This window comes from Miscanthus floridulus, chromosome 9, assembly GCF_019320115.1.
Source record: "Miscanthus floridulus cultivar M001 chromosome 9, ASM1932011v1, whole genome shotgun sequence".
Classification (NCBI taxonomy): Eukaryota; Viridiplantae; Streptophyta; class Magnoliopsida; order Poales; family Poaceae; genus Miscanthus; species Miscanthus floridulus.
This window is the reverse complement of record NC_089588.1, coordinates 22,934,976-22,945,401: the sequence shown is the minus strand read 5'-3', so window position 1 is coordinate 22,945,401 and position 10,426 is coordinate 22,934,976. Positions and strand designations below refer to the sequence as shown.

General features: G+C 47.8%; 1 protein-coding gene across 1 annotated transcript; it reads left to right on the top strand.

Annotated features, from left to right (window-relative positions):
• Positions 1-8,086: 8,086 nt before the first annotated feature.
• Positions 8,087-9,487, top strand: LOC136479463 (protein ALP1-like). Its single transcript, XM_066477329.1, has 3 exons — positions 8,087-8,670; positions 8,738-8,963; positions 9,039-9,487. Exons 1-3 carry the CDS (start codon positions 8,143-8,145, stop codon positions 9,485-9,487), a joined length of 1,203 nt encoding a protein of 400 aa, XP_066333426.1. The 5' UTR covers positions 8,087-8,142.
• The last annotated feature ends 939 nt before the right edge of the window (positions 9,488-10,426 follow it).

The following is a 10,426-nucleotide window of genomic DNA, read 5'->3' as shown; positions in this document are numbered from 1 at the left end:
GAAAACTCCCTCACAGTCCCGTTGCCTCACACGTGGAAACTGCAGCTAACCTCTATAGGGGTATTTTCGTAATTTCTCATTGTCATTGGTTCGTGCTCCTTCCTTAAACTGCAGTCTTTCTAGGACGGGGGAGAATCTCAGATCAACGGAGTTATCGGCACAATTGGATGGAGTCGTACGGCTGAAGCAATGCATGATGCATATTAGTTTGGGTTCACTCGCTCATTAGCAGAAACAGATAGTTGATTGTAAGTAGCATGACTCAAGGTCAGTCCGAGCTCCGTAGTGCAAATGTACAGACTATCAAAAAAATTTTGTTTGAAAAAGAATATGTACAGACTAGCAATTGCATCTCTGTTTCTCAAAATTCAGACAACGTAACTGAGAAAAATCCATCTGGGCATGGAAATGGTCTTAAAGTGACCTTTTCTGCTTAGGCCCTGTTTAGTTCCAAAAATTTTTGGCTTTTGGCTACTGTAGTACTTTCGTTTTTATTTGGCAAAAATTGTCCAATTATGGACTAATTAGGCTTAAAAGATTCGTCTCACGATTTCTCGGCTAACTGTACAATTAGTTTTTTTTCGTCTACATTTAGTACTCCATGCATGTGCCGCAAGATTTGATGTGACGGGTACTATGCAAAAAATTTTGGTTTTTGGCTTCAACTAAACGGGGCCTTAATTGATGGGGGGCCATGAAATGAAAGATGCCGATTTTGAAGACAAATACTCTGAGGCAAATTGATTAAATCTGAAACTAATTGCTGTGGCGATGCCTTTGCAGAAGTGGCCTTCTCCACCTGGTGCAGCGCCGTCGGACGTCTACAGCTGCTGGAGCTGTTCACAAGGAGGACTGCAGGCCTGCAGCGGATCCGTCCTTTCCCGATGGCCTGGCGTGGACATCATCGACTTGGTCATCCTCCGCCGACCAGGTTGAGGCCGTCTGTGACCCGGATCTGACCGACGAGGTCGGGGGCACGGCTGAATGAACGAGTAGGGTGCTGTCCCTGCCTCTCAGGAGCACGGCCGAGGTGAGCCGGCCATACGTTGCTGAAAGCATAGAAATCTTTTTTTTTTCGAGGAGTTAATCCGCTTCAACATAAAGTTTAACTAATTTTATAGGAAATGGTACGAGCATTTGTATTTTTAAATAGGTTTAATACAAAAATATTTTCCATAATATCATAAATATCATTACATTTTTATATATTTATTAAATTTGAGATTGATTGACTTTTCAAAAAGAGATTTATATTTTTTTTGAATGGAGGGAGTACACTCCTGACACGTCAGGGCTGAGCTCGGTTGCACCTCAATATTTTTTTTTTGAGAGGAGCACCTCAATAATTTTGATCTTTTGTTCGGCGAAGGGCAGGCCCAAGTGGACGCGCCGTTTTCTGCAGCGTGGGCCTTTTCTTTTTCTTTTTCTTTTTCTTTTTCTTTTTGTCACAGTCCATCAAAGGAAATCTATTTTGTCACAGTTCATGATTCATGAACCCATGCAACTTCAAGAGAACCAAATTTGCTGGTATCCTAAACCTTTCAAAAATTAAAAAGGTATAGTTACCAAAATGAGCTTCTAAATTAAATTTCTGTTATACCACTATGTTTCTTACAATAAATTCTGCAAAATTAGACCACCACTTGGATATATTAGATAGTATTTTGTTGAAGAATATTTTTCACAAGAAGATAGAATATTTCCTTTTTCTTAAGAAGGATAATGTTCTCGGTTCATGATAAAATGTCCCGTCTTCACAAGAAAAATGTTCTAGTTCAGGAGAGCAAAATTATAGGTACATGTGAATGATATTCCATGATATTCATGTCCGTGGTAGAAACATAGAACATCTCATGGATGATGTGCGAACAGTTGAAATATACCATCCAACATTCCATGAATACTACATGAAAAACCTAAAAGACATTGCACAACTTGTCATGGGTATTGTCGGTGTTTCGAGAACTGACCAGTAAATTTAGCGCCGCGCTGCTGTAAGAATCGATGGATAGCACTCGAGACACAGGAAAATTATACTGGTTCGTGACGGAGCTCTACGTCCGGTCTTAGAGAGGTTCGAGTTCCTCGGTTCAAAGTGCTCGATGGGCTTATAACGAGGGCATTGAGTGTGTGAGTGTGAGAATCAAATGAGTTTGTGAGTCCGAGAGAGTGTCCAGAAAGCCCCTCGGAGAGCGATGGCCCGGCTCCCCTTATATATTCTTGGCGGCCGGGTGACAATCGAGAGGGAAAGGTTCTCCCGACCTGACTGGTCGAGAGTCCGACGGGAGGGGGGCGGTTGGCGTGCTCGGTCCGTGGGTCCCCTGCGTCTTGTCCCAGCTTCTGTGGCATGCTTGAGTGTCGTCGTGGGTTCCTATTCTCCACGTCGAGCCATGGTGCGCCGTAGTGGCACAGTGCGGGTTGTGGCCGTCCACATGCTGCCCTGTAAAACATGGGTGTATAGTGCACGTCGTGGCCTTTGTCCTTGCACCCGCTATCCCAGGGGAGCGTCATGGCGCCAGCACGTGAACAGGGTGGCCGTCCTTTGTTGACCGTCAGCCTTCCCAGTTCTGGTGGCGTCGTCCCCGATCACACGCGGACGGATCGAGGGTCCTTGGGCCTGGCTGGTTCCGAGGAGATTGACTACTGGTTGTGAGACCCATGCCTGTGGTTGGCATGGCCGTACATCTGCTCGTCGAGTCAGGTAGTGGTTGAGCGGTCCCGGGCCACGTCCTGGCGTTGCCCTGGCACGGAGTGGCCTTTTGACTTTGGTAGTGTTTAGGTCTTGTTTGGCATGACTTTACTCCTAAACTTTAGTAAGTCTATTAAAAAATCCAGCCAAACATCTCAACTTCAAAACTCTATAGAGCTGTCAACCCTATGAAGCTGTAGTACAAATAGAGGTGGAGTTTTGCAGCACCTCTTTTGCTGCTCTAAAATCTTCTTTTTTGAACTTCCTCCTGGAGTTGATGGGTAATTACCCACCAATACCACTGGTTACAGAAAAAAAAACGTTTCGATTCTATTCTTGTCTCGCCGCGCATCACATCTTCCCAGTCCCGCGCATCACATCTTCCAAGTCCAGCGCAGTTAGGATTTCCGCCGCCGCTAGGCAGACCGGCGGCCGCCGTCCACCCCCGCTGCCGGCCGGCCGAGCCCCGCACCCAGCCGCCTAGCTCCGCCTCCCGCCACGCCTTCGCGAGGCCCGCCGCCTGCCGCTGAAGCCCCAACACCGGAGATCCCCCGCCGGTCGCAGCTCCCCACCGACGGCCGCAGAGGCCCGCCGCTGGTCTCCTAGCTAGCCCCGCCCGGCCGCCTAGCTCCGCCTCCCACCACGTCTGCACGAGGCCCGCCGCCTGCCGCAGAAGCCCCGACGCCGGCCGCATCCTCTCGTCGTCGGAGATCCCCCGCCAACTGCGCTTGGCTTCACGGAGATCTTGATGGAGGAAGATATAACTGCTGTTGGCTTTGCGGAGGGCCTCGGCGTCATCTTCGTCACGACAAGTGCTGGCGTCTTCGCGATTAACCTGGAGTCAGGCCAAGTCAAGAAGATGTCCGGCAGAAGGCCCGTCCCTGACGTTGTCATTCCTTACATGAGCTTCTATACTCCAGGTAATTTCTAGTAGCCCTGTACAGCATTCTTGCTTAGTTGTGATTTTCAGCAATTTGTCACAAAAAAAACTGGGTTTGACTGGATACTCAACAGAATTGAGGTTATGAATGCAGAATGCTATCAAATCTAATATGATCTAAGTCAGTCTCTAACTTAGATAGTATTTGAAACTGGCTAGATACTGTTGATCCAAATCTGAGCTATGGCATGGTTATGAGTTTATCAATTGTCTCTTTTCAGATTAACATTCCAGTTTTCCCAATTGTTTGCATATGCTTGGTAAGGGAACTTGTGGAACTGATAGATGAATACACCCTTTTTCCTGCAGTGAACATCTGCCGTTTGCTATACAATCAAGAATGATGCTAACGGAATGTATCCATCGTGACTTGACTGATGTTTCGTGACCACACAACTTGTATCTGCGTCTGTCAAGTTATCAAGCACATGTGCAGCTTACTTCCTAAACTTAGCGCGTGTTTAGTTCCCACACTAAATTCTCAAAAAGTACTACAGTAGCCATCACATCGAATCTTGCGATACGTGCATGGAACAGTAAATGTAGAAAAAAAAAAACTAATTGCACAGTTTGGTTGGAAATTGCGAGACGAACGTTTTGAGCCTAATTAGTCCATGATTGAACACTAATTGCTAAATAAAAACGAAAGTACTACAGTATCCCAAATTCCTAAATTCTGGGAACTAAACACGCGCAAGGTAGTGTTTAGTTGGTAAAATTTTTGACGAAATGGTATTGTAGCACTTTTGTTGTTATTTGGCAATTAGTGTCTAATCATAGTCTAATTAGGCTTAAAAGATTCGTCTCGTGAATTTCGTCTAAACTGTGTAATTAGTTTTATTTTTTATTTATATTTAATGCTTCATATATGCGTCTAAAGATTCGATGTGATAGGAAATCTTGAAAAATTTTACAAAATAAAGTGCAACTAAACAGGCCCATATATCCTCCAGCATACATCACATATATATATTACTGAAAAGACATTACCTAGCCAGTTTCATGAATGACAGCTGTACCAGAAAAATCGTTACCGAATATGTTACTGATATTGTTGAAGAAAACTTACATATATTACTGGAAATACATCAGCAATGTATCAGCAATGTACTTCACTGCATGGACTTTCCTTTCATATTTGTGAGAAGTAGTTCAAATCGAACCAAGGACAAGAATGATAATCTACCTTTAAACTCCTCTTTTCTGGAGCTAGGGACACCTTTCTAGCCAAACACCTTCATCAGACAACTCCAACTCCACCCAGAGCTGGCTCCACCAAGAGTTCTGGAGTGGAGAGTTGGAGTCATGCCAAACAGGATCTTAGTTGACGAATTTTTTTGAGAAATGGTACTATAGCACTTTCATTGTTATTTGGCAATTAGTGTCCAATCATAGTCTAATTAGACTTAAAAGATTCGTCTCGTGAATTTCGTCTAAACTGTGTAATTAATTTTGTTTTTTATTTATATTTAATGCTTCATGCATACATCAAAGATTTGATATAACAGGAAATCTTAAAAAAATTTACAAAATTTTAAGAACTAAAAAGACACTTCGTGAGGTGAGCGGTCCAGGGGTGATGCCTCACCCGAGGACCCCGCGGTCTAGAAGGTGGTCGACGCATCCTAAGCCCTACGGTCCGTCGGGTGGTCGATGCATGCCAAGGTCCTTCGGTATGTCGGGTGGTCGTCGTGCTTCTCTGTCCTGAGAAGGGATGTGATGTGTGCACGTCCTATCGTGGCAGGAGCATTAAATGCGTCGTCCACCTCTGGTCCTATCCAGCCTCGGTTGGCGAAGGCCAGGGGTGGTCGAGGTGGGCCGCATGATGTGTGGTCGGCGGAGGAGAGTGGTCGAGGTAGGCCGCGCATGCTAGGCCGCCCAGAGCGCTTCCTCCTCTGGTGTGGGCCGCGCCATGCGGCACCCTGGGTATCTGCCACCTATAGTAGCCCCCGACCGTCCTCACGATTTGGGCCATGTTTAGTTCTCACCAAAATCTAAACTTTGGTACTATGCAAAAAGAAGATTTTCTTGTCACATAAACTTGCGGTACATGAATGGAGTACTAAATGTTGACGAAATCAAAAACTAATTGCATAATTTGGTTGTACTTTGCGAGACGAACGTTTTGAGCCTAATTAGTCAACGATTAGACAAATATTACCAAATACAAACGAAATGCTACACAGCAGTACTGTATCTACAGTAATTTTGTGGGCGCCGAATCCGTGGGTAACTAAACGAGGCCTGGGGTGCAATCCTGCGGGCGCTCTTTATTCAGAGTGCGTGTTTAGTTAGTGAAATTGGGTAATTTGGTTACGGTAGCACTTTCATTTTTATTTGTCAATTAGTGTTCAATCATGGACTAATTAGGCTCAAAACGTTCGTTTCTCGATTTTCAACCAAACTGTGCAATTAGTTTTTTTTCGTTTATATTTAATGCTCCATACACGTATCGTAAAATTTAATATGATAGCTACTGTAGCATTTTTTAGAAAAAATTTTGAGAACTAAACGCAGACTTAGGGTGCGTTTGCGAGGGTGGTTGCGGCCGGCTCGGCCCGCCCATGACGCCCAGGCCAGTCTTGGCCGGCCTCAACCGCTGCAACTCATCTTGTTTGCCTCCACCTACGAAACGGACCAGGCTGCATTCAGAACGTGTTTGCGTGCCTATACCATAGAAGTGTGGGTTGGTAGCCTTACCACCAGAGAAGGCCTCACAGGCATTTCGTCGAGCAGCTGGTGGGCACGGCGAAGCGCAGGTTGCTGCAATGGCCTGGGTGGTGGTGGCCGGCGTCGCCTGCGTCATCCACGACGATGGCCAGGCTCCCGTTGCTGTTGCTCGCGCCCACCGGTCGCGCCGTGCCGCGTCGTTGCTGCTGCTCGTGGCGGCCGCTCGCACCGCCAGGCCCACGGCGAAGACGCCCGCGACGACGACGAGCGCGAGGACTCCCGCGACGATGGCGAACACGACGCCGGCTTGAGTTGCTTGCGCCGCTCCACCTCCAACCTCCCCTCGCGCACGCCTCCTCCGCATTCGGCCCCACCTCCTCATCCTCCTCTGCCTCATCCCCGACGCGCCGCTCCGCCACCACCGGCAGGCCGCTCGACCAGGACGCGCCGCTCCGCCGCGGTGGGTGAGAAAGGAGTCGGAGGTGATTCCATCCCCACCACGAGCCCACGCGAGCCCAAGACGCGCTTCAACGAGCCAGGCTCTGAAGAAACGAAGGAAAGTCGCGTTTCCTGGGAGCCATGAGAGAGAGTGCGATTTGCATCGTTTGGGCCTGGCTCGCTGGTGGGCCCTAGCTCGCAAACACGGAAAGCTGCACGCGGAGGGCGCAGCCAGGCCGTCGGGCCAGGGTCGCAAACGCGCCCTTAGTGACATGCGTGGGCGTCTTCCGTTTGTCCATGCGCGTGGTCGTGGGGGGGTCAGACTCGCGCTCCGGGGACTCTAGGGGCGCGTTTGCGACCCTGGCCCCGGAGGCCCGGCTGCACCCGTGGGCTGCAAGTTGTCATGTTTGTCGTCGATGGCCCGCAAGGGAGCCTGGCTTCGCAGAGCAACACTCGACCTCTCCGCCTGGCTCTCTGGAAATGACCGAAACCCTCGTTTCTTCCGAGCCGCGCTCGTCTGCGACGCACGCGGGCGATTTTGGGCGGCGGCGGGGTGGCTCGCGTGGGCTCTGGCGGGAAGGGGAAACGTCTTCGCACGCGTCCCTGCTCTCCGCTCCCGCTCTGGCCGCCGCGCGCGAAGCGAAATGGCGGCGATTTCGCCGGCCTTTATATATGGGTTCCCACTCTACACTCTCTCCTTCTTCCACTCGGTGCTTGCTCTTCCACCTCCCTCGTGAGAGACCGGCGGTGAGTTGTGGTGCGTGGCGGTGGCGGCGACGACCTCCGGCTGGTTGTGGGTTAGGTCACCAGCGCCGAGTTTCTTCGCCGCTTCCCCGCTCCGGCTGCTGCTGGGACTTCGTGGCAGCGGTGTTCCTCTTCTTCTCCGTCCGCATCTGCTTCGTCTTTTTCCCGATCTGCATCCTCTACTTCCAGATCTGCCTCCTCTTCGTTGTTTGGACCCCGAGCCAAGGTGAAATCGACCCCTAATCTTCTTTTTTGTGGTGCTTCTCGAACCTATTAGGGTTTCTTGTTCGTTGTTGTTCATGATCTGTTAGGGTTTCATACTTGTTATAACTGCTTCATGCTCCTATTAGGGTTACTTGTACCTTGCTGTTCTTGATCTGTTGGGCTCGTGATCTGTTAGGGTTGTTGATCTATTTCAGATTTGTATTGTACCTTGCTGTTCATAACTGTTTGATGCAGTTGTTAGTGTTACTTGTACCTTGCTGTTCTTGATCTGAGTTTTTTGTTCCATCATTGGTCAATGATGTTGTCCACATAGTACTGGGAGGCATCACATAAAGATGCAGCCGTGCTTTTGTTGGCATGCATTCATTTCACAGTCATGTTGATGCCTAGCAGGGCTCATTAACTGAAATCATGTTACATTTTTACATGCTTGTAGATGGATCTGTCTTTGAGCCGTGACATGCTGTGTAGGAAGGCAGCTGCCTTGACTGTTGTTATGGTTACCTTTGTATCCACTAGGCTGAAAAGGAAAACCCCTGAACCTGAAACCCCACTGCCTAATCCTATAGCACTGGCCCTGATTAGGGATGAAAATGAAGAGCATAGACAGAGAACACTGAGAATGATATACAATTCCACTGATTCAGAGTGTATTTCTATGATTAGGATGAAGAGAGTTGCTTTTTTTAAGTTAGTGAGAACTTTTAGAGAGAGGAGTCTTGTCACTGATAGGGAGGGGGTGTCAGTAGAAGAGCAGGTTGCCATGTTTTTACATGTTGTAGGGCACAACCAAAGATTTAGGGTTGTCCACCAGTCCTTTAGGAGGTCCATCCAAACTGTCCACAAGCACTTCCATCAGGTGTTGTATGCTGTGGGTGAGCTTAGGAATGAAATGATAAAGCCAGCTAGCACTACCACTCACCCAAAGATTCTTGGAAGCCATACATGGAATCCATATTTTAAGGTAATTGTATACCCTGGGTTCATTAGTTACATTAGACCTATTGCAATGACTGACCCATGCTTTTTAGGATGTCATTGGCTTTATAGATGGCACTCATTTCCTAGCAAGGGTTCCTAGGCGCATGCAACAAGCTTTTAGGGGTAGGAAAAAGGATCCCACCCAAAATGTGATGGTAGTTGTGAATTGTGATCTGAAATTCACTTATGTCCTGGCTGGCTGGGAGGGCTCTGCCCATGATGCAACTGTTTTGGCAGATGCTGTAGCCAGGGAAGATGGCTTGAGTTTGCCAGAAGGTAATTGCACACCAACACTAATTACATATTCCATGGCCTATTAACACACACTCTCACAGTAGATGTCTTGTGTAGGTAAAATGTTCTTGGTAGATGCTGGGTATGCATGCAAAAATGGTTTCCTACCTCCCTACAGGGGGGTTAGGTACCATTTGTCTGAGTATGGCCCAAGGAACAGGCCCACCAATGCAAGGGAGCTCTACAACCTTAGGCACTCATCACTTAGAGTGACTGTGGAGAGGGCTATAGGTGCACTGAAGGGCAGGTTTAGGATCTTGGACAACAAACCCTTCCACAAGTATAGGACACAAGTGAAGCTTGTAGTTGCCTGTGCCATTTTGCATAACTGGATCCTAGGTTTTGGCATTGATGAAGTAGTTCCTGATGAGGAAGGTTTCACTACTTCTGCTGATCCAACCAACCTACCCCCAGCCCATCTGGACCAAGACTCTGTTGACATGGCTGAAATAAGGGATGCCATTTGCAATGCTATGTGGGAAGGGAGGGGAACAAACACTAGTTGATGTAATATGTTCTTGATTTTAGTTTCTGTACCCTGCTATGGAACTCATGTGTGTCATGCTGATGTAATAATTTGGTGGACAAAGCTGAGACCAATTTTATGCCTCATTCATTCTGTTCTTGAAACATTCTGTTCTTCATGATCTGTTAGTCTATGGTTAGTTCATACAACTGTTAATATTGTTGTCAGCCTGTTCTTGACTAATTCTGTTGTTGATTTTATTACATGTCAGTCCTAGGATGGATTCAGGTGCATTTGAGGGTGGGTTTGTTGCTGGTACTTCAGTGATGGAGCAGCTCATCAATGGTGGTTCTGCCCCTATTGTAGCTGGTGCTGGTGCTAGTGCTGCTGCCCCTGTTGCAGCTGGTGCTGGTGCTGGTACTGCTTCCTACCTCCTCAGCTGCTGGCCCAAAGAGGAAGAGAGGGAACTTCTCTGAGGAGGAGATGCTCATGTTGACTAACATGTTAGATGTTGTGAACAATGTGGCCAATGCTCTTAGGGAGACTGGACCTACCCATGTTGATGCCAATCTGTACCTTGCTGTGATGGAGATGCCTGGCTTCAGTGAGGAGGCACTTATTGTTGCCTACACCTTCCTCCTGGACAACAAGGCCCAAGGCAGGGGCTTTGTGAACATGAGTGATGCCCACAGGGCCCTTTGGCTTAGGACCTTCCTGGCCAAAAACTACTATGTGTAGTTTCACTACACATGAAGGGCTAGAAGGCCAGGAGGGGCTTAACTGTAGAGATGTATAGTTCCTCCATCCCCCCTCACCCACTCTCTCTTCTTTTGATAACAGGACCTTTTGTGCAGTCTGCTTGTTCTTTTGACACTTGACCTTGATGGTGTAGTTTGCCTAGGAGGGTGGCTAACAATAGGCAAGAATTTGGGAACATTTGAGCCCTTGGCTGTTGGGCTGAATTTGGTATTATAAGAAA

What these genes read in the sequence shown, in the direction of transcription:
- LOC136479463 (XM_066477329.1), top strand. Translation starts at nt 8,143, where the DNA reads ATGGATCTGTCTTTGAGCCGTGACATGCTGTGTAGGAAGGCAGCTGCC. An exon ending in CATGGAATCCATATTTTAAG is followed by an intron (nt 8,671 to 8,737) that starts GTAATTGTATAC and finishes CATGCTTTTTAG; the next exon opens with GATGTCATTGGCTTTATAGA. An exon ending in TGGCTTGAGTTTGCCAGAAG is followed by an intron (nt 8,964 to 9,038) that starts GTAATTGCACAC and finishes TGTCTTGTGTAG; the next exon opens with GTAAAATGTTCTTGGTAGAT.